The 24,681-nt window shown below is 40.2% G+C and overlaps 1 protein-coding gene across 1 annotated transcript in view; it reads right to left on the bottom strand.

Moving 5' to 3' along the window:
• Positions 1 to 7,803: 7,803 nt before the first annotated feature.
• igdcc3 (immunoglobulin superfamily, DCC subclass, member 3) overlaps positions 7,804 to 24,681 on the bottom strand; it is a 59,440-nt gene continuing 42,562 nt past the window's right edge. Inside the window, exons 8-14 of the mRNA XM_020632477.2 lie at positions 18,948 to 19,195; positions 17,753 to 17,917; positions 17,173 to 17,361; positions 16,758 to 16,862; positions 16,395 to 16,530; positions 16,073 to 16,283; positions 7,804 to 15,427 (exon numbers count right to left, since the gene is read on the bottom strand). Coding sequence (XP_020488133.2) covers positions 15,302 to 15,427; positions 16,073 to 16,283; positions 16,395 to 16,530; positions 16,758 to 16,862; positions 17,173 to 17,361; positions 17,753 to 17,917; positions 18,948 to 19,195 — 1,180 coding nt within the window. The 3' untranslated portion in view covers positions 7,804 to 15,301. The remainder of the gene's footprint in view (positions 15,428 to 16,072; positions 16,284 to 16,394; positions 16,531 to 16,757; positions 16,863 to 17,172; positions 17,362 to 17,752; positions 17,918 to 18,947; positions 19,196 to 24,681) is intronic.

The following is a 24,681-nucleotide window of genomic DNA, read 5'->3' as shown; positions in this document are numbered from 1 at the left end:
GGAGGATGACCTCGCCACAAAGAACATGATTAGATCCTCAAAATCAATATGTGACTTGTTTGAGTCATTCAAAGAGACAATTCATACCATCCTCTTTTCATGTCATTCCCTTTGAAAAAAACATAATTTCCTCAAGCCCAGGTACAAGTGTTGGAACAAAGCCCTGAACCTCTTAGGGGCTAGAACTAAACGATGTTTGCAAAACCACAATCCCCAGGTGGGTTTGTGCTTCAGAACAGATTAGAGACAGGCGAGGACAGCATTAATGGACAAGAACGGAGTAGCAACTTTCGGTGTTGAAAAATTAAGCCAATGTGGAAGTGCAAAAATCTGCAGTTTGTAGAGTGTCTGCCTGAGGCTGGCTGCAGAAGCCCCAGAACAGGGGTCTCCAACAGGTAGCTCGGGAACTACTGGTAGCCCACGGGCAGGTTTTCAGTCGCTTGCCTATAGGTTGACCGACTGTGTTAAAAATAAAAATAAAAATCTGACGACGGTAAATGCAACTCTTCCCACTATTCATATATTTGGCCCATAAAAACAAGTATGAAGTACTAATGTTTTCTTGGACATTGATGTGAATTTAAGATTATTGATAAGCATTGGCTTATTGCAATTTCACACATGTACAAACAGTAGCTTAATTCAGCTATTTGATGCAAGCAGCCCTTGGCCACTTTCATTTTTTGAAAGTAGCTCTCAGATGAAAAAAGGTTGGAGACCCCTGCCCCAGAAGTTAAATACACACCACACATACACATACAGCCTGGTTCAGAAAACAAAAGTGTCATGATTAGTTCATGTCTCAATCAGCACACTTTGAACTGGTGGTGTATTTTTTTTTATAACTCATCTGTTTTTAATTTTATGAAGCCTAAGACTTATTCATAACAAGCTGACCTGACTGATGTCCACTATTATTTAGTCCAACTGAAATGGTACCAAATTCGACTTTCTCAAAGACACACCTAGATAATGCTGTTAGAGATGGATTAACTCTTACATACACGCCTCAATTGGAGCCAAACTGGAGGCATTCTTCCAATGATCCACCATCCCTGCATCTGGTTTGCCTCAGTAGTCGAACGGCACATAGCGTAGCAAAAGTATCATGGTTGTCTGCCTTTGGATATCACCATAAGCTAGAGGGATAGCATGCATTGTTTTTGAACCAAAAGTAAAGCGTAGAGCTGTATAGTTGTCAATGTTTTCCCCAGTTCGACATAAAACCATCCTTTTCCTGTTTTCTAACGGTCAACCAGAAGAAGATCCAATAGTAACTAGCTGAAAGGGGTCATTTTGCCACTTACAGTTGCAGAATTGGACATATTTCAATCAAATGTGGAACAAGTATGTTTGTGCGGAACAATGTGGGACATGTTACCCAAATGTGAAGAGGTAGCTTTGATATAAATATTATGTCCAAATAATCCTTAAAACGCAACACGTGTGTTAGTACCACATTATATCAGCATTTTAAGTTCCCTTCTGGATCAGGACTTCAGAGGCAAATGTAACCATGTGAATATGAGTAATGGATAGCAGTTGTTTTAAGGTTTCTGCCACCCTCTCAGAAGAAGGATGGAGTGAATTTAGTTCAGGTCACTAACTGTAATAGCAGATAACATCTCTCTGACACTGTACAATAGGCACAGCTGTGCTTTGAACTAAATGCTAACATTAGACTGCTAGCAGACTCACAATGAATTTGCAGGCATGTTAAGCAGGTATATTGTTTCCCTGTTCAACATCTAAGTTTGGCATGTGAGCATGCTAACATTTGCTAATTAAATCAATTGTTTTATTCATTGAAGGCGCTGCAGGAAAAGTTATGGGATCACCAAAGCAATTACAGTCTTTCCTCTGGGGAACATTAATCTCTGAATCAGAGTTTTTATCAATCCCAAAACATTTCATTCTTAACCACTAAAAGGAAATTGTTTGGCACACGATTAAAAGTCAGATGATTCCCCGAATCAGTAGGATGTTCTCTGGGAAACCTGAATGTCTAGACCAAATTTCATGGCAGCTCATCCTATACTTGGCAAGCCATTTAAATTAACAGACTCTAGTTGTCATCCTTTAAGTATTCTAGCAATGCAAAAAATAAATAAATAAATGTGTCTCTCTAGATAGACTTCAGTAGCTTCTAAACAGCGTAAACCATCTTCCCTCCCTCTTTGCTCTGACATCCTCACACCTATTGCCATTTGTTGTCACCTATAGCATTTAGCTCTCCCACCTCCCCACATCTCTATCCCCTGCTCCCTTTGTCCCACCCTCCATCCTTCCTTTGTCCTGCTCCACACATCACTGCTGCCGTGCGCTTAGGGGATGTGATATCTCTGCTGCTTCCCCTCCCCCACGCGTGTCCCTCTTTCACCCCCCCCCCCCCCCCATGTCTTTCTTGAGGGGGCTTCGGTGCGTCGTACGTGTTCAGCGTAGAGTTGTCCCTCAAACACAGAGTGTGTGCATACATTTGAGTGATAAATGAAGAGAAACTTGAAGAACCGCAGGGGCTGTGCCATAGATGATGACTGGATATCTCTGCATATGAGTCCGACACTGGCTGCCGTTGCAAAGGCCACCCGATTTATCTCTCGAATACATATAAATGCGTTATAAGGGCAGCTACACAGCCTGCATGCTCGGCTCCTGCAGAATGATTCCCTCGGCACACATTGCAATCACATCAGCCCTCCTTTTCTCAGAAACAGTCACTCCATTAATGCTTTCAGTGCCACGTCTCCTGTGGCCTCAGCATGTTAATGCCCACATTCTCCATCAGTCACCCTCCACCACATGACACTCCATCTTACACTGGAACCACAGGCTACAGCGTAGAAGAGGGAGAAAAGTGAGAAGAGGAAGAAGGGACAGAAATTATATTTCACCTGCACTGGTATTCTCATAAGAACACACTCAAGAGCACACTCAGAGTACGAGCATCTTATACAGCAGGAAATAGTTCTGCTCAGTTACAAGTCACTTAAAGGTCTGACATACAAACACCTTGTACATTTTTGACATACTGTATATTTGACAAATATTTACATGACTTATTAATTTGCTTCCCATGTACACTGATGCTAGAGCGCTGCCATGCAGGTACTGGTCAAACCTTGACAAATTTTGGGGTCAAAGTTTTTTGCCCAGGGACACAGCACGAGGAGAACAGGAGCACTTGAATCCACATACTCTGTGATCAGTGAGGGACACACTCTACCCTTTTGTAGTTCTACATGAAGATGCTGGTGTAACTACTGATGTCCACATTCGCGTGTTATCTTCACACATGTATCATGGACCACTGGGAAACTAGAACATAAACATGACAGTTTCAAGCTTTAAGCTCCAATATAACACACATTGAAACACTTTAGCTCACATCTAGCTGTGAAATTAAGTGAAGCAGTACTTTACTTAAGTTACTTAATCAATAACTTCTGTGTTGGCAGAGCTTGGCACACATCCACTTATCTGTTAAATGTTAATTATTGGCGTTCTTTTTTTTAAATTAAATTTTTACCACGGATGTTAATTTGAAAATGTTTCAAAACATTTTTCTGTATCCCTGTTATCTCTTTTTTCAACTATCACATCTGTATCATGTGTTATGGCGGCCATGGAGGGGAGAGAAGAATCTCCTGTATCTACTCAGGCTCTCATTGGCTATAGCAGCTGAGAACAGTGACTGGAAGGTCATGATGGGTCAAATGTGTTGTCGATCAAAAGGTCAGAGTGTATGAATTAGAACGGAGAAAACTCTTCATCCAGTTTAAGATTTTATTATTTGTTTTTAAATCCCTAAATGCGCTGGCGCCAGAATATGTGTCCGAGTTGTTGCACCTCCATGCTCCAGTCAGAGCGATGCGGTCAACACACCAGATGCGCTTGGATGTTCCAAGGTGCAGGCTAAAAACCCGAGGTGACAGAGCTTTTGCTGTGGCTGCTCCCAATCTGTGGAACAGTCTACCTGTTAATATAAGAACTGCTCAGTCCATCGAAAACTTCAAATCTTTGCTTAAAACTCACCTCTTTGCTCTGGCTTTTAATACAATTTGAGCTTGACATTTTGAAATTTGCTTTGATGCTTTGATTGTAGCTGCTGAGATGGTTGGATCTTGGAATGGTTTACATGCTTGGAAAAACAAGAATTGTAGCTTTCATGTGATGTAGCATGAGTGATATACACAGAACAGCGGTTATTAAAATGATGGTGAGTCTGAGAAAACACACTTGCAGCCTGTGGGCGGATGGGCTGTCAGGGGAGGTGATAAATTAAAAAAAACCCTCTGTTATTTGTATAAACGTATATATATATAAGATATTGAATTTAACGTCTTTGTTAACAAATGAATGGTTTAACAGAGTTACAATTTTGATTAACTGTCCCCACCTTTGTGTGTGGGCCTGATCTATTAACAGAAAAATGCAAAATCATGAAAATGTGTAGTTTTAGCCCTATTTTTTGGGTGAGTTGCACCTCGCCCTCTCTAGATGACCCTAAGGTCACATGACTTACAATAAAACTTGATGAGCTTAACAAATACAATATGAAAATGACTTTGACAAAGGAAATGAAATCAAAGTAAACCAGATGTTGATGATTACATACAAAGGAATACAAATATAATCAATCAACAAAAGGAAATATCAGGTTTATAAACTTCCTGCAATACGTCCAGTCTTAAACAGCGCCATCTACATAAGAGTAAAGCTTTACAATCTCATAATATTATAATAGACCATTCTTCACACGTAGTACTTACTTTAAAGGCAACATTATCCATACTTTTGTGTGAATCATCAAACACTTACAACGTTGAATGTGGGGCAGAATGCACAGAGAGCTGTCGTCAGACACTTCAGTTTGCCTCAGCTCCATGGATCATTTCAGGGTCTTACAGCTGGATTAAGGTTGAACAAATTTTGCTTCCTGTTTTAGTTCACTCTCTTGTCACAATTGATGGAAACGTCCAAAAATAACCAAGCATTGACATCTAAGGCCAAGGAATTTAGCCAATGTATACTTATACTATACTAAAAACTGCAGTTCTTTGAGCAGTCACTTGAGGCTCGCTCAAAAAGTGAATCAACCCCATAGAGGCCCATGTGCCCTCTGATCATTTCAGTGAGTGAAATTATAGTATTATATTTTAAAGCTGAAGTTAAACTAAACAGCTATTGTTCCTGTGTTGTATTGGCTTATTTGATGCTAATGAAGTGGACTATAGGTAACAGGTATAACTGTTATTACCTAGCATTTTAAAAACACTTACCTTTTCTGGCTTCAGAAAAACAGGACGTTGTCGACCAATATGCCAATCTCAAACCTTCACACTGACAGTAAGTACTACAATAAAGGTTGTATCAATGTGGCTTCTCCAGTGTCTAACAGACAGCGTAAATACTGCAGGTATCAATCTATGGAGGCAGGATACCCACCTCTAGCGACTTCTCTACCAGAGACAGTGCCTCATTTTCACTGCAGGGTGCAGCTCAGCTCAAAGTGTTATTGATAGAACATATTGGTAACACCTCAGCACCACAGTGACAATCAAACAAGTATACCACTTTCAATTTTTTGAAAACAGGAACAGATTTTTGATGCACGATTAAAACTTTCAGAGTGGCTGTTATAGCCTGCTTACACAGAACTGCTAAAAACTGCAGACTATGCAAACTTAATTTAAAATGTTTTTGATGGAATAAAGGAATAACACATTTAGGTGCACTTTCTTATTTGAATTTGTTTGGGAAAATTTGATGCATGAGTACTTTTACATGATGGTCTCACTAAGGAAAGAGTTCATCTAAAACTCACACATGCACAAACACACACATGGAAGAGGGTCTTTAAAAAAGAAACAGGAGCTGACATGACGGTTTTGATTATTTGCAACGTGAGGGGAGGGATGTCACCTGGGAAGAGTGTTACGGCTAGGAAATCTGGAAACAGTAAAAAAGAAGAGGGAAAAAGGAGGGAAAAAACAAGGAACATCAGAGGTAGGCGGGTTTGAAGGTTGGCTGCTGTGACCTCTGGCCTCCCTCTCTCTTGGCTGCTCCCTTTGAGCCGTTAAAAGGCGTACGGTGTGAGAAGGCAGGAGACAGCTGCATCCCCCACTACCCCCCCACCACCCCCCCGTCCTCTGGGTTCGCTCTGAGAAACTGAGGTCCCCTTTCTCAACTCGTTTTAAATGCTGTGGGGTCAGGAGGAGCCGGGGCCCAGTTGAGGTGGTCCAGCCGGGGATAAAGTTTCACTGCTTTACACGGCCAGTCTGGACTGTTAAGTGTGTGTGTGAGTGTGTGTGAGATCGTGTGTGTGAGCGAAAAAGGGAAGCAGCTTGTGGAAAACTACTCTTCTGTTGTCTCTCTAATAAAAAATAAGGAAAAAAACTTGCCCTAATGATCACAAACAACCTTCCTCTGCCTCAACAGCGCTCCACTCACAGCTCATCGTACATAAATACACATGTTTATACATCACAGCGTGATACACACACATGCTCCCAGGGGAGAAAACTTTAACATGCAGCACTGAAGTCTGCTGTGGATAACATAATGAGCCTGGGGGAACAGTATGATACTTTTAATCTGATGTTATTATTATTAATAATAATAATAATAATAATAATAATATAAGTTTTACATGCAAACAAAAACAGAGTTCTTAACAGATATTGAAGGACATGAATTAGTTACATATAGCCAGATTATGTAGACCACTTATATAATCTCATTTAATACTTTAATACTACATTCACTAAGGACTAAAGGGTAAACATTTTTAACTTTCAAGCCAACAATAAAAGAAAGTGTTCAGGCAACTGGAAAAATCAAAATCAGCCTGTGGTATACTGTGTGAATGTATTCAAACTTATTATTTTTGTGCAACAGATTGAATTTAAACTACATTATTACATTATAAGAAGAATTCATAAGTGAGGCTGATGGCACTATCTGCTGCTAAACACTGCTAATTCATAGTTTGATGAAATGTCTGCTCGTTACAGTCAGTTGTTTTCTTTCATTATAAATGGTTTGATGCTGTTGTTTTGACTAGTCTTTCCTTGTGAAAGAGATTTAGTATCTCGTGGGTATATTCCTTGTAAAACAAATAGGTGTAGTGTTTGAAATTGTGTTTTAAAAGTCATTTATTATCAAGCTCATTTTCCTCTTTCTCATATTTGGTCAACCTTGAGGTGTGCTCCAACCTGTTTGATCACCTGACTGCTGTTTTTTGCCCTATTAAACTTTTTATATCGAAGTTGCTGCGATTCGGCAGTAAGATGGGTAAAATGTTATTCCAGCCAAAACTACAAAAAAAAAAACTGGAAATCTCTTTTATACCTTACCCTAAACAGAAAGAGAGAAGACCAGACACAGGGAGACAGGTGAAAGAGGAGGTTGATCCATATTGGGCTTTCTCTTTGTCTTGAAGTTCAATCAAGCATTGGGATTCACAATGATTAGAAGTCCGGCACCAGCCCTCATCGACCAGGAGCTGTGGGCCTCGCGCTCAATACTCTTTGTCTGTCCAGTGGGCCATGAGTTAATGTGCTGAACAGGAGAACAGGACAGGGAAGTCAGGAGGAAGAGGAGAAGCCTTCATCCAATTGATCAGTTAAGTCTCAGTGGAGCAGAGGAAGCAGGCGAGCAAACACTCGTATGAGCTGTAAATTAGGATTCTCCATCCCAAAGCTCAGTCACACACACACACACACACACACACACACACACACACACACACACACACACACACACACACACATGCACGCGCACACAAAATAAAGACAGTCTGGATTTATTGTTACTAGAGCTAGTTTATTATCACTGTTATTGTTTTGCACAACAAACCCTAAAACAATACAAACCACTAAAATGGTCTATTTTGCCTTTTTACACACATATACACACACACATACAGTACACACTGTATATGTGGATGTGTATACAGATTTATAATGGGGACACCTTGGTCTAGAGAGTGTAGAAACACAGATTTGTGGAAACATACAGAAGTGATCCCTGACAATGCTCTGAGAACGCTTTATTAAATCATCTCATATTGACCTGAATTCAAATGTGGGAGAAGACACACGGACAATAGATAGACAGATGACTCTAGATAACTTTACAGATGTGAGCTCCCTTTAATCCATCCAAATGCTGGGTCGATGTATTAATCAAACGCAGGTAACACTACATGCTGTATGATACTTTATCTGTGACAATTAACAACTAGTTTACACGTCTGGTAATGCATTCCATTTTTGGTTTCAGGTTGGCACCAAGTTTGAACCCTGCAGGATTTAGATAAAAAATAAATAGAACTGCATAGATTTAATATAATCTGTTACTCATTTTGAACAAACGGTTCCAGTAAAAACAACTCTACTGAAGTGACAGCTTAATGGTTGACATCATTGCCCCTCTCTTACACTTTGTTGTAACTCAAGATGTGAGTTCATAAATATAGTGCCCTGTGCCCAGCTTATGGTAGCATTTCATATTAATGCTGTTAATATATCAATCTGCATGTATATACTGTATGAATAACTTTTATGTTTGAGAGAAATACTGAAGCTTTGAAACAAAAGTGTCATACACTTAAAAGCAGGTTTGCGGTTATATAATAACAACTGAGTTTTACACAACCCTGTAACTAATACATCATCACCTACAAACACCTGTTAATCGCAGAGATAAGGATACGGTGTGGCAAGTTAAAATTACCATGATAGCAAGCTTGATTAAACTGATCTCTCATTTTAAGGATATAATTAAGATAACACTAAAAACCAACAACAGCAGGCAGGAGAGGATCAAATATTCTTCCCCTGGTTTGATATGACAACACTTTGTTGGCATCAGTTTCACTTTAAGACTTCATACTGTTTGTCTGCAGGACTGAAGCTTAGACTGAGAATCATAAACTTAAATGCTGATCTGCTACTTGGTGCTCTTTACAGCAGGATTTACACAAAGATGTTTTTTACTAAGAAGCTGTTATTGACTCCTATGTTTGACGCTAACGACACAGGACAAGTGTGTGTCTGTGTGTGTGTGGGGGGGAGGTCAATCACCTTCATAGGGAACGGCTTCAGCAAGTGTTGACAACATCGACACAGAACAGACATTCTCCTCAAGCAGAGATGGTATGTGAGAGGGAACGGAGACAGGTTTAAAGGTAGCAGGACTGACAGGACCTCACCCTGAGCCGCGGATGGAAAAATGATGAAGATGAGGTGATCATCATCAGGCATCAGCAAGGACGGGACAGAGTCAGATTGGTCAATGGGGAATAAAAGGTCACTCAACCTATATTCATCAATACACGCCATCAAAACAGATTGACCAACAGTGTGAGACAGGACCATCAAAAGCACCAAATTGAGATCACAACATTATTCTGCCATTAGTCGGCTAAATATCACAGTGTTACCATCACAAGTCCAATAAGGAGTAACTAACACTTCTTTTTTTTTTGTTTCTCATGCAGATCTACGCTCCTCTGCCTACTGCCTTTAAACACACTGGATTCAGTCTGCTTCATTGACAGAGATATCTATAAAATATAATACTGATCTCAAACATCAAAGTACAGATACATTTCATCACCATTTGACTAAACTCAGCGTTATTTGACATTTACAGTCATCGGGCTCTCAGAGCAGAACACCACAGAGATAAATGCATTGGATATGTAATCAATTCACAATCATATCACATGGTCATTTGGTGCGACATTGATCAATATCACATTGATTTAAAGGAAACTTATAGAACGGGCTTGTTATATCAGGCGTTGGACTTTTTGGAGAAGCCAGCAGAGTCCGAGTTCCAGTGTTTTACTCACAGACATTATGCGGTGGTACAATGCCAGTCAGCTTATCGAGTCCTGAATTGATCAGGTTACCTTGTGTTCAGTTAGTGCATAAAAAGGGAGACAACTGCTCTGACGCAAGTTTAGTCTCCACAGTTAAAGAGTTAAACTGGCACCGTCAAACGTACTACAAATTCTGCACATGCTCAGTCTAGGATGCCCTCTTTGTGAGAACCTGAGGAAAACAAGTTTGTATTCTTCTTGATCTGCAGCAGCAACCATGGATTATTTTAAAGCATGATCATGTCTAAAGCTCAGTAACTTCTTTAAACTGCTTGTTTTGTTTGGTCTTAAACCCTCCAAATATAAGTATCATAAATAGTAAAGAAAAGCAGCACATTTTTATAATTTAGTATACTGGTTCCTAACCTAAATTATGTTGGGATTGCATCAATTAAAGCAATTAAAATGTATTGCATTCTTTTACAGCAATGTATGACTTATTTTTTGAGAGGGTCCTAGCAGGGCTCAGCTAATTTAGTTACAACTTAGGAACAAGTTGGGGTGGGGTTAAAGGTACCACTGGTTTAGTGGCTCAAACTTCCAGATTTTTGGCATTCTTGCTAGAAAGAAAAAATATGTAATTTTCTGATGACTATACATTTTTGGATTCAATATTTCCCTCGTAACAGTAAGATTTCCACTGTAAATGTTATTGCCATTAAGTGAATGCAGATGATCTTTCCTTTTTATTTTTTTTCTTATGTGTTATATTGACATCAATGTTTTTTTTACCTCCCTCGGGAACACTGAGGAGGTAGCTGAACTATCTCCTTGGAAAATCTTCCAATTGTGTTCCAAGCAGAGTGGCTTTCATTTTGAGGCCAGAACTTTCCCTTATTTACTTTAATGACTAACAAAGAAGGCATCCCTGAGAGCAAACAGCAGAATTGAAAAATGATATAGAGAAGGTGAGCTGTGGCCTGACAGACAACAAGAGGATCAGAGAGTCCCTGAGCACATACTCTCCCTGTCCCAAGGCCAGGGATCTTGAACAAAAAAAACGGAGGCGGGCTTACTGAGAGCAGCTAAGTTTGGTGATATAGCACTTCCCAAGTCTGCAAAATATACAAGACAAAGGCCCCTGTTAACTGTGAGAGTAAAGGAATGATCTGCTGATGGAGTTAAAGCAACACTCAGTGAGAACAGCTTTGAGGGCTCCGTTAAATCAAACAAGCTCTTATATTATATTACATACTGATACGACAACCTGACCTATCAACGTTTAATCAAGTAAACATGATCATTATCCACCATGTTCCCAGGGCAGCAGGTTAAACAGCATGGCATTAAAACCTGACACATCCATGGGTGACATGTGGGCAATATCCTGCAGGAGGAGACTGACCCAAAACTAGAGGAGGAAACAAGGAAACAAGGAGGGTACAAAGGAAGACAGAGCACACCACTCTGTCTGCGTAGTGAAATTACTGAGAGAAACAGAAGTATAAAACACTGATTACTGGAGAGATGACATCACATTGGTCATTAATAAATATGCAAACAGGAGAAATTAAGATCGAGTACAAAGTACTATTATCGTTTTTCCAACACTTGAAGCATTGTATTAACACCAGAATATACAATTTAATACAAGAAATGGATGCAAGGAGGGAAATAAAATTGAACAAAAAATACAGAAGGCATAAAATTACAGTACTTAAGATGATCATTCAAATGGAAACAGAGTTTATCACATGGCTGTGGGGGCACGTGCAACTCTAATGTGTCATGTTGTAGATGGTTAAGAGATGATCCTGTAGTACAGAGCCAAGACATTGATAAGTATTTCATTTTAAAACATGTTTTTAAATGTTCTATATTTTCATTATGCCTGAAACTTAAGCTGCATTCAGGTTGTGTCAGCAAAATGGGAAAAAAAAGGAAAACCTCCTGTGATTGAGACCAGGCATCGTGTTTGTGTTAGCGTTAGCCTCAATGCTAACCTTTCAGGCACACACAGCCAAATTAGTCAGGCTTTTTGTGTGGAGCTCTGAGTTCATCGGACACATTGTGAGCCTGTTAAGCCTGTGTGTCAATAAAGTAGACATTACTGTTAATAAGAGAAAGTTAATAACTAATTAAAAAAAAAAAACCTGACTTATGTTAGGAAGCATTTTGGAAACTTTACCATAAAGAAATAAAAACAAACAAAAGTGTTTTGCTATGTAGGTGTTTTGTCAGCTTGTTACTCAGATGAGGAAGGTCAGCCCTGGATGTATAAACCAACACGTACTAGTTCAAATGATTTTGTATTTTTGGATGTTGTTGCTTTAACAAATTGTTAATATCAGTGATTTGGAGTTATAAGGAGGAGGCTTTTTCTCATAAAGCTGCTCATCAAACCAATCTGAATGATGTCACGTGAATGCAGTATGTTCAGGGCAATGAGTCTGGTTTAGGAGCCAGAAAACGCAAAATCAATAAACTAATCTTGTTTATTATGTGTGTGTATCAGAGTCGTACATGCCACCCACTTTATGTTTTTGAACACTTCTTCACAGATAACATTTTCAAAGAAGATATAAAGTCAAACACTATGGCAAATAATGCAATGAAAAGCTTGTGATATGGGGAAAAAATGTGTTGATAACCACAGATACAAAGTCACATCCACATAATGAAGTGTTTTAATAGTTAGTGCACGAAAGAAAGGTCCTAAAAAGTTCTCCCTCCATGTTTGTGTTTGTGTCCTGTCTCCAGCACGTGTCGTAAATTGCAGTATATACAATTCTCTCTCTCTCTCTCTCTATATATATATATAAATGTGTGTGTATATTCCTGTACTCCATATTTCATAATCTGTCTGTTTCCTTCATTAAGACCTGAGATGAAGGCCAAAAATAGGGTTGAGGTAGGTAACCATAACAATGCATCACAGCAAGTGGTGTACAGTATGTGACGGCAAAGCGCAGAGAGCCGCAGAGAGAAGCCCTGTGATCGAAGAGTCGCCCAACGACTTTCTGTCTCCCTCAGCCAGCTCTCTGCGAGTGTGCCCGTCATCACCTAGCATTATCATGAACACGGTGTTCCTGAAGCACCTTTAACTAGTCAGTGTTGACAGGAGGGAGAAGGCTGAGCAGCAATTGTGGTTTTGGGAAGAGAGTAACAATAGTCAAGCATTATCAGCAACTGTCATGTCTCCTGGGCACAGATGTCAAAAGGCTAAAACTTTAAAAAGGAGGCAAGTAATGTGACGAGAAAAAACAAAGCAAATAAACAAAACAAGACCACTTCAGTAACAAATATTCAGAATAAGTCTGAAATACACTGCTGCCACTTTAAATCCAAAGAATAGCCGATCATTAAGGAAATATGCTTACTTTATTTTCTCTCTCGTTGAAAGTTTGAGAAGATCGATACCCCTTCATATTCGATGAATATAAGTAACCAGGCAACCACCAGAGAATCAAGCTGACTGTTGTGTGTAAGTTTAACCCCTGTACAACAGTGAGTTTTCTATTTTGATACTCAGCAGTAGAAAGTATATAAATCAATAATTTGTTTCATTTTTGTTACTGTTACCATTTCCTCCTTTTCCAGTCTTCAGGCAAAGCTAAGCTATCTGTTTGCATATTTATATTTTTTAACATACAAACATGTGAGTGGTACTACTCAATTAGCTTAGCTTAGCATTAGGCTTCATGAAAAAGGATGCAGCTAGTCTGGCTCTATCCTTATCTTAAAAATCTGCGTAGCAGCTCCTCTTACAGCGCTCATGATCAACAGGTTATATCTGCACTCAAACCGTGAAGCTTATGTGACAGTTTTAATTTCAGTTGAAGTATTATGTCATATGGTTTATGCAAAGTAGAGGATAAACACCTATCGGCTATAAGTGAACACTATGTGTATCACCCAGCTGTCAACAAGAAAACCATTAAGAATATTTCCAAAAAGGTCAGACTATTCCTTTAAATCATCACACTAACAATAGGAGAATATGGTGATGAGATTTGTGCTTCATTTTCATCTTGTTTTACAAACATCATATATATGAAACAGTCATTCAATCCATTAAACATATCTCACACAAACACACACAGACCTCATTCATAGCACTCATTTTAAACACACACATGATGTCTGTACATTATATTATTTGTCCAATTAGACATTCTGCATGACGTCTCATTTAGCAGTAAATAGTCCTGAAAATATCATTAGCAATGCAGTGTATTTCAAATGATCATTACTCAACTGAAGCAACTACATCTAACCCCCCTCCTCCCCTGAAAATGATCATTTGAGTGAAATATAATGTAAAAAAAACAACCCATAATGGAACAGCATAATTCAAACATATTTGCAAGATACTGTAACTCATACAACAGTGTTATTAGTCTGCCAACCGGCATGAGGTACTGACGGATCTACAAACAAGGTTTCCCAGAAGGAGAAAAGAGGGGTATTCATTATGCAATAAAACAGACAAACAACAACAACAATAACAGCGACAACATTAACTTTGTTATCTTGAGGTAGAACATTAACTTCAGCATTTGGAAGTGCTTTATGTTGGATCATCTTTTTTTGTTTGATTTTTGTTTTTTTTTGTTTTGCTTTGACAAGCAAGAGAAAGAGGGACGATTTTTGACATCTGAGGTAGTGCGGCACCTGATCTTGTAATTCTTCAGTCCCTCCGCGTGTAAAGTAAATTTGTGAGAACCGGGAAGGTTATGTCCCTAAAAGCTTCCCGCAACACATTCATTCCGGCTGAGGTAGGTTTTTGTTGAGTCGTAAGGTTCACACAGCCAAGGCTAGTGTCTGTATGAAGGCCGAGAAATCATACAAAACGTTGATATCACTGAAACAATGTCCTGAGACTGAGAATCTATCCAATCCCTGGACGAAGGCTGAGGTCTTCCGCGAGCGAGAAGGTGGAATCATTGGTAGGTGTAAGCAGGCAGCAGGAGTCTTTGACATCCACAGAAACGTAGAGATAAGACCAATAACTTAAATCCACTTTGACATATAGGTAATAAAGATATATATCTATATATATATCTATATATAGATATATACACATATATCTATATATGTATATATATATTTATAAACTGAAAATAAAAGCATCATTGTATAACAAGGACTTCTGGGGCTTCTATTCTGTGTGCTGCCTAACACCAGAAAATTAAACCAAATCGTACAAATAAAAAAAAAAATATGGCCTGCGTGGCTCGAAACAGCCATCCAATCAGAGGAGAGCTCTTTGAAACCTCAGGCCAAAAAAAATAAAACAACACTCTGATATACAATCCTAGATCCTCTAGATATTCTTAACTTACCAATACAAAAAACATCTTTTGCACAAAAGGAAAAACTACTTTGAAAGGAAAAATTGTCAACCTGAGTGAGAGTAGAGTCTATGTAGACACTGTGGACAGCGTCTTGTGAAATGGCCTTCATACGTGATTAGCCTTGGTCCTTCCGACTCGCTCCTGCTGCAGGAGGCTCCTGGAACTGCGTCTCTCGCTCCACTGCGAACTCGTCCAGTGGTATCGTGGACAGCTGGGTGTCATTCAGCGCGTAGGAGTCAGACTGAGAACACATGCGAACAATAGTCATTAAATAGAGTGCCATAGAGACTCTCTATTAGAGGCATCTTCTGCCTACACAACCACAGCTTTAATAGCGTTGTATTGTTTCTGCTGTAGCTGTTGTCTTACGAGTAATCTAATTGTTTGAGAAATAATGAATTCATAATAAGTTAAAGTAATTTCAGTGTTGCTTTTATGTACGCTCTGGTAGGGGAAGAACACATAATTCTTCCTAACTTCTGTGTTTTTTTTTTTTAAGTCATAAGATATTTTTAAAAGTGCAAAAACATGTAGGTCATATTTAAACATGTATTTTTGTATACTGTAAAAGACGTTTTTAGTTTCTTATTTACACTACAATTCTTTTGGTGTTTATTTTTTTTTACAGCTCCATGCATCACTTTTATCCGTCATGGTTAACATAATAACTTCTGAGATAACAGAAGTGAGGTGGCTGCTAAAGAGAGACAGTCTGAATTGTAATTTTGCTCCCCGTAGAGAGAACAGATGCCCTCATAACTAAACTCCCAAGTTGAAAAGAAAAAATCACTACATTGTTTTAAACATTTGTGTGAAATGAAGCTTTGAATGGGTCGATAACACTTGCATTTCTCTTATCTTCTTAAATGTCACTACAAGGCCTTACCATGCATGTGTCTTGTGTGTTTGGTCGAGTGAAAAGTCTCTCCAGTTCATTGCTGTCGACCACTTTCTTTCCCACTGAGCTGCCGTTGACCTCCATCTCTCTCCTGGCAGCTCCGTTCAGCCCAGAGGCCCCCTGGGAAGAGGAAGAGGATTCCAGCACGGCGCTGTGCCCCGCCTGAGGGGTGGCCTGAACCGTCTTACACATCATTAACCTGGAGATTACATGAACACACATGCATAGGACACTTGTCAGCTGCATACACATTACAGACTGAAATGAACAACAATGTTGTTAGCAAGTTGTTTTAACTGCTTTTACTGACCTGCCGCGATAGCTGAAGGCAAGGAAGAGCACACAGAAGATGATGCAGGTGACTCCGATGTGAATACCGATTATGATGCCTGTTGTGGAAGTTTTGCTCTGTTCATCTTTCCCACAGTCACATGGGACATCCAACACTGAGGAGATAAAGAACACAAAGAAACAAACCTGTGTCAGGGAGATGTGTACTTGAGTACACGAGTTCCTATGACAAAGTATGTGAGAGACGTAAACTGTCAGCTCGACTTCTTCTGACACAGGATGACACACATGACTCTGTGAGACACAGACATTTAATGCACTGCCGTGATGTGGGACACTGTGTAGCTTTATGTGGCTGTGTTTAGGTTTGTCAAATAGTCACCAGATTTCTCCAATGCCTCCCGAAGTGAAACAAATCGCACAGTGGCATTGCCATCTCCATGTTGGTTGTACGCAATCAGCTTTATTTCATAGACCAGGGAAGGATCTGGACAAAAGGACAGAGAGCGATATTAAGACAGTGAAACAGACTTACAGACAACTTATTCTACTGATATTCAGAAGAGTTTCACTTTTCTTTCTGAAATGAATTGAAGAAAGCTTCCTGAATGTCTTCTAAGTGCTTCTCTGAGGTGTTTAAGTCCTGGATTATTTTAGCGCAGTTCAATGAAGAGATCTGAGATGCTTGTTTACAGATTACAATATCAAACATGAGAATCAGAACCAGTTCAGTTCAGGTCAGTTGTATAAAAATTATTTTTTTTCTGTCACATGTTGTTGTAGTCCTCTTGTCTCACCCAGCTGAGTGATGTTGTACTGGGTGACGTTGCGGGGAAAGTCGATGGGACCAGTAAACATAGGTGTGTGGGCCCGTCTGTAAAACAGTCTGAAGCCTTGATGTTGGCCCATCTTGGAGGAAGGTTCCCATGTCGCTTGTACAACACTGCCGTTCACAACCTTGGTGTAGAGGGAAGGAGGTGCTGGAACTGCAACACAACATAGACTTATGAAGCCATAGCGGAACAACGACATAGTGTCAGAGGCACCAAACATTAAAAAACCATTAATGCATGAAAAAGGTTAAGAGGACAACAAAATAAAATTATCTATCGTCATTTAAATTTTACAAAATACATTTTAATGAGTTTACCACAGATTAATATCAGATGATTTTATATTAGTTTAAAAGAAAATAAAGAACCAAATGTGGTTTTATTGAAATATCATCATAATCTTTGAATACCTATAAAAGCAATAAAGACAAGCTAACTATTCCCAGGTCATCCACTGTTTATATGTGTTATTTCTATGCATGTTTATCATTGGTAAAATGAATCCTCTTGGGTGACAGTGTGTGTGTTTGTGCCTCCAGCTCACCTTCCCCATGAGTGCTCTCGGTTGCACTGTCCGATGGTTTGCTGGCCCCGTGGGAAGTGTAGGCCTTGACGTAGAAGGTGTAGCTGGTGGAGGGCTCCAGTTCCCTGATGATCTGCTGCAGCGTCACCTTGCTGACAGCCTCCTCATACTCCATCTCCACGGGGTCTGAAAGAGGAATGATGGAGTAACATACAAGAAGTTGGTGATAGAAAACCAGGGGGAGGGTGGACAGAGGAAACATAAATGGGAGAAAAAACAGGAGAGAAATGAAGAGAAAGGCATTAAAAGGATGGAAAATACCATCAAGAAAGGAGACAATAAATACAAACAGTTTCTGTCATGATTTTATGGTTATTGCCAATTTCCCTGCTTTATCAGAGCAGCAATGTTAGGTAATAGCTAATCTAGTTTGGCCCTGGGAGCCTGAAAGACGACGTTTGGCTAAATTGCAGGGGTGGAGTGTAGAGATGGAAGAGGTAGAAGTGGGAGTTATAAAGGATGTGTTAAAGCATTTTATTGCTCTTAATCCAGAGACAACCAACCATAACCACGATCTACCTCCAGCCTCCCAACCCATCGGTCCATGCTATCCTGGAACGGTAATTACAGCACACCCTATTGGTTGGCCCCCGGGGCCCTTAATTATCCATCCAATAGAACTACTGAGGAAAGCCGGCAGCTGGCTCCATGAGAATCTTACCACACAAAGAAATACACACATACATACACCTGCCAAAAGCCATAAAAAGCACACTGCATGCACATAAACAAGCAGGCACATGAGCATGTATGATCACACAGGGAGCATCACATCCACAGATATGAACCCCAAGGCAAGAAAATCTGAAATTAAGAAGGTTTTTTTAATTATCTTTATCACATCTATCTGTTTGGAGTGTGGAGACACTACTGTAGTAGCACTGATCACACTCACAGTTGTTTGATAGGAAGGTTGGGTTTAAAAATATTTGATGACATCTGATGTCAAGTGATGCATTTAAAATAATTTTCATATGTTGCAATTTAGACAGTTGATGAGTCATATTTTTCTGGGGCCAGTTCAAAATACTGACCAACATTCAGTTTGTGACCTGAACTTGAAATGCTTTAATTGCAGTCATTTAAATAAGTACTGGCACTGATTTCATGTTAGAATATTACTGATTTATTTCTATGCAGATGTATCTCTTCTCACCTGAGGTCCTGCGGATATGAAGCACGTAGCCGATGATGTCCTGAGTGTTTTGATCGGGCTCCCTCCAGGACACCTGGATGGTTGTGGGTGAGAAGGCCTCCGCCTGCACATTACTGGGCACACCGGGCAGTCCATCAGCCCACAGTACTGTTAGGCGGGCGCTGGCCTGTGTGGAGCCGGCGCTGTTCTCAGCAATACACTGGTAGATCGCCTCATCGTCCTGGCTGATGCCGTATATCGTCAGTGTACTGTGAGAGGACGAGGAGAGGAAAGGAGGAAGAGGAGGGGCAGAGAGAGGGAAAGTAAGAAGGGAAAGTAGATGTTTGACTTTCAAGACAGCGACAGGATTTGATCCTGTAGAAATATATTTGTCATTCAAAATGTCACAAATGTAAAAGTATTTAGTTGAAGAGTTGAACAAGAAGAACTAGTTCACTCTTTGTGCTGCCTCTGTTAAGGCAGAGATGTATTTTAAACCGGCTGGTCAGACTTGTGTCCACTGAGGTATGACCATGTTAATTGATCTCATTGCTACCGGTGGCAGATCTTGACAACCAATTATATGAGGAAAATGTGTTTTCATTCTCATTGAAATGTGTTACACACCTACTGTGTTGCACGTTAATTAAAATGTAAAAGACGACAGTTGAAGAGATATAACTAAAACTGTGGAGTCTGTCTGACAATCAGCAAAATAGATGTATCTTAACTCGAGAAACAGCATTCAAAAGAATCTTAAATATATAATAACTCAGTTTTTTATATATTGTGCTGAACCAAAAAAAAAAAAATCACTGTATACTTAATACATTCACTACGACCAGTCTAGCATCCATCGAAAAAAGGAAGATAAATCTCATTTTTTTCATCAGTAAAGTCTTTCATCGGTCCATGTGTGTACAGCACGAACTCACACACAGACACACACACACTCCAACATAAAGACAATCATTTCTCTCAATAACTTCACTCCATCATCTCTCTCTTTTACCATCTCTCGTTTTCATCGCACCTCCATCACTCTTCTCTCTATCATCTCTCTACTGGAATCTTCCCCCTAACCTGGTCTGTCCGCTGTTATAGAAGAAACACAAGACATGCACTGTGTGTGTAGTCCTTTTGTATGCATGTTGAGTAGGCGTTATTAGACCAGAATACTGAATCCACTCCTCTCTATGTCTTTGTCTTAAGGCAAAAGGAAAAATAAAACATTTAACCATACTATGGAAATGAAGCCTTGTGGCGCGAAACATATTTTCACACCAAGGCCATTTCTGCTGTGTTTACGGTATAATATGTGAAGGAGAAAAGTGGTAGCAAACACAAATAATGACTGCCTTGGGAATATGGAAAGGCTTCAGTTGGAGCTTTGTCCATTTTCTCTATTTTTGAGAAATGGCGTCGCCTTAAGTCATGACATTTTAAGAGATCAGAAGCAGTTTTCAAGTAAAAGGTAGAAAACCCTCATGGCCTCTAGTTCTGATGCCGTGCCTTTAGTTGAAACGGTCAAATTGAATGCCACAGGAGGTAAAAATATCCTGAAGGATCCTGGTAGACTGTCAGTCTCAGTTTGTAAAAACCTGTCAAACAGATTGCCATCCTTTTTTGACTGACAGGTTGGATCCTCTGTGTATTAAATCAGAATTAATTAGAAATGCCGGGATGATCCCACGAGGAGGAACATGCAATTCATTGAAAGAACAACACATGAGCCCTTTGCGTTGTACCTGGTCTGTCACAGTCACCTTCAGGACCGGGAAAATGGAACATGAGAAAAGTGGCATTTCAGCTCTCGACAGACAGCGCTGACCTCGCTGCAGTTTGTACGGATGGATTTGTTAGGACAGCGAAGATCTCCTCTGGGTCAGCGGGCAGGATGGGAAGTGAATCATTCCATTTCCTTTTCAAAATTGATGCGCCAGGATACAATTACTGTACGTTTTTCTAATCTGGGTCAGAATAGGCTGCCAGGTGGAGGAGTTATTATTCTCCCCGGTCTGTCAGGTGGATTCAATCTGGATAATTATCAGGTCAAAGAGGCCCTCTGTACTTCACCCTCTCTGAGCCAATCTCACCTCTGACCCCCGAGGTGGCAGCAGTCGGCAGCTCTCAGCTCACTACTCAACCATCACGTTTCTGACAGCCTTTCATATCAGCGATGGATGGAGTGTTTGCAGACAGACAGCCGCACCAGACGCAGCAAAGAGGCCCACAGGGACGCACTCCCCAATGCTCCCGGGGGCCTGGACGGGCCCCCTGAGTGTGTGAGAGGGAAAGGCAAGGACATTTCACAAGGCGTTGCTTGTTTCCGCAGGTACAGTAGCTTTCAAACAACATGTATGCCCAGTCACACACACACACATGATCACGCACACACACACACACACACACACACACGCACACACACACACACACACACACACACACACACACACACACACACACACACACACAGATATACATGCCAAGCCACATACACGCCTGCTGACATGTAGGTTACGAAATTCAACACCTGCAGTCAAACTTCCTTTCTAACTTACAGGATAAAAGTTCAAGTTGTTTCAACAGTTCAGAGTATCAGAATATTTCAAGAGAAAGAGAAGCAAATTAATATAAATTAATGAACACTGTTGATATCCATTTAAAACCTAATAATATTTGCAATATAAAAACATTTTTACTTCAACTTTTAGATGATAGTGTTTGAATCTTTTTGGATCTAACTTAATTGTTTCTCAGTTTAATTTTGGTATTTTCTTCTTGTAGTAAGCAGATACTTTTTAAATATTATTTGGCTCTGTTCTGTTGCAGCAGCTGGATATACACAGTAGACCAGATTCTTTCCTGTACCAGGATATTTCCTAGAGAGAGAGCTGGAGGATGATGGATGTTTAGAGAAACTGGATTCAGGTTGAATCATATCATTAAGGTATGTATAAAGAATTTATTAAGACCAACTGGTACAAGATCTACACGAATTCAAGTAAAAAAAATAAAAATATCAGTCAGATTGCAAATGACTCCCAATAGATTTTTTAAATACTTTTTCCATCAGTTTGTGTGGTCTCAAGTTTTATAATAAATCCATCTTCATCAATATGCAGCAACAGAGCAGGACCACCACAGATCCATTCAATGAGTGAGGAAAAGGGAGGACAGAAAGTTTGAGTAAAGAGAGAAGAAGAGGTCTGGGAGGACCATGGCCTGAATTCAGGCTGTTTGCTCGTCTCACATGAGCACCAAAGCCAAGCTATCCTGTCTTGACAGGTTGACACCATCATTTACTCATCAATTCGAGGTCATTTCACAGATTGATAGATAAGGCCGAGGGCCAGGGGAGTGGCTGCCAGCCGAGCCTTTGGGCCTGTTGTTTGGCTGCAGAGGCTGTGTTTACTCTCTGTTGTCTCTGAGCAGCGCCCCGTCAACAGACAGCAGGGCCGTTCATGATCCCACAAGAGAGAAAGGGGAAGAAAAAAAAACGGGGACAAAGAGAGAACAGGAGGAAGAGGTGGGGAAGGGTAGGGGTGGGGAGGAGCAATAAGCTGTCTGTGTCCTGAGAGGAGGGAAGGGCCCAGGGATATGACTGATTACAGGCAGGGTCAGAGTTCAAGGCCAATGCCCAGGCCCCAGCTCGCCGTAATGGAGGCAGGAAAGGGGGGACGTGGGGCGCAGAGAGGGGCCGCAAACAAGAAAGGCAGGACTTGGTGGAGGAATGGGGAAAAAAGAGAGGAGAAGGAAAAAAAAAACCCTTTGAAAGGATTTGCAACGAAATGTCCAGATTTGTGTGGTAGCCTGCTCCCTCAGATGTTGGCCATTAATTACAAGACACACCAAGGCGCTTACACACACTTCAAACATGTTGATTTCTTTACTACAACTCTAAAGGTCTACACACACCAGGGCAAAAGGGTTTTCCAAATGATTTAAAGAAATGGAGTAAATAAAAAATACAACTCATCGGATCTATTTCTTATACCTCCATTCATCTGTAGGGTGAATGTCAATTTTAGTTATCATAGACTACAGAAACACATTTATTGCAGAACAGTTCCATTTTAACCTTTTACAGTGAGTGGTGTTAGATCACAGGTCGTACTTGTCGGATGATTACATGTGTCAGCTTTAAAGTCTTAAGAGTGAGCCGAGTCCTTCTGCACAATTAACAGCAGCCCTCACAGAGGCTTCAAATAGCCATGAAAGCATGTTTCACATGAGCCTGGTCAGCAGTGGCCAATAATGAACGAGGTACCAATACTGTGTGTGCGAGAGTGTGTCTGAGTCTGTGTGTGTGTGTGTGTGTGTGTGTGTGAGTGTGTCCGAGCGTGTGTGTGTGTATCAAGATCAGTTGAGATGTGTGTGAGAAAGAGAGAGCAAACAAACAGCTTCACCCACAGCACTAACATTTGTTCATGGAAGCAGCCAATCAGCTCCTCTCTGACAGCATCTCACCCTATACAGAATTTCACTTTCACTCCTCCATGTGTGTTTTGTGTGTGTGCGCGCGTGAGAAAGAATGGGCAACACGTTTGCACGTTTTCATGTTTGATTACGCGGGTGCACAAAAAACTAATGGTGGCACTACGGGGCTGTTTGTGCGCATACAGGCTCACTTGCTTTTTGATTAATGTGTGTGCATGCGTGTGTGTGAATGAAATGTACAATCGATTCCCCTTCCTTCCCTTGTCCGATTGGCTTTTGAAGGTCAGTATCATGAGAGATGGCTGAGGAGAGAAACCTCTGCATGTGTGTATTTTTACACAAACAAACAAACACACACACACACACACACACACACACACACACACACACACACACACACACACACACACACACTCATACCCACTACACACATTAATTAAAATGCCTTTTCCTCGGTATTTTGCACTCACTGTATATCCGAACGTCCCTATCAGATAGTCTATTGTATATGTAAGAACAGCATCACTGTGCAGCCCCAAGCTGCTGAATATCATTTGCATATCATTACAGTTCTTTTGGCGTGGTTTGGGGGGTAAAATGTGGCCCATGCTTCACTGTTTTCCAGTTTTCCTATTCCTTCCTTTCAGTTCTACAAAATAGCTTTTTGGGCCTCGGGTAAAACTCAACTGAGTGTGACTCTCCTTTTAAAAAAAGCAAATACAATTAAGATTTCCAAGGGTGCTATAGCTCGATGGTTGAGCATGCTTGCCTCTAAACCTAGAGGATGGTTGTTCTACATCAACCCTCTCAATTGTTCGTTAATGACATCCAAGTTTTGAAGACAATGAGTTTGGCTATAAATTGGTCACTGCATCCTGGGTTATTAGTTGACTAAAAGCCATCAAAGATCCTAGTCTCTGTTGTGCTGTCTGTCCACCAAACCCCTCTCCTTCCTAGATTTGAAATTGTTGCATGATGTGTAGAAACAGTTTGTCAGTAATCAATTAGTGGATCCATAAGAGAAAGAACTGCAATAAATTCTCAATTGAAACTAAAACAAGAATTTTAGTTGTGCAGACTTTTTGGTCAGACAATAAACACTCATGTGGGTCTTGATAAACTGTGATGTATGTTTCACACAATGTTCTGATGTTTAGACTTAAAAACTAACTGATTCATTGAAGAAATAAAAAAAATCCTTAATTAAATGTAGGAATAATTCCTGGTTGGATGGAACAAACCCAATTACTCCCATCAATTGTGGTGATGCTAACGAAAAAATAGAAACACTTTGTATTTGGGTAAGATAGATCCT

Source organism: Labrus bergylta, chromosome 3 (genome assembly GCF_963930695.1).
Source record: "Labrus bergylta chromosome 3, fLabBer1.1, whole genome shotgun sequence".
NCBI lineage: Eukaryota > Metazoa > Chordata > Actinopteri > Labriformes > Labridae > Labrus > Labrus bergylta.
The sequence above is the reverse complement of the archived record's forward strand: the minus strand, read 5'-3'. Positions and strand labels throughout refer to the sequence as shown.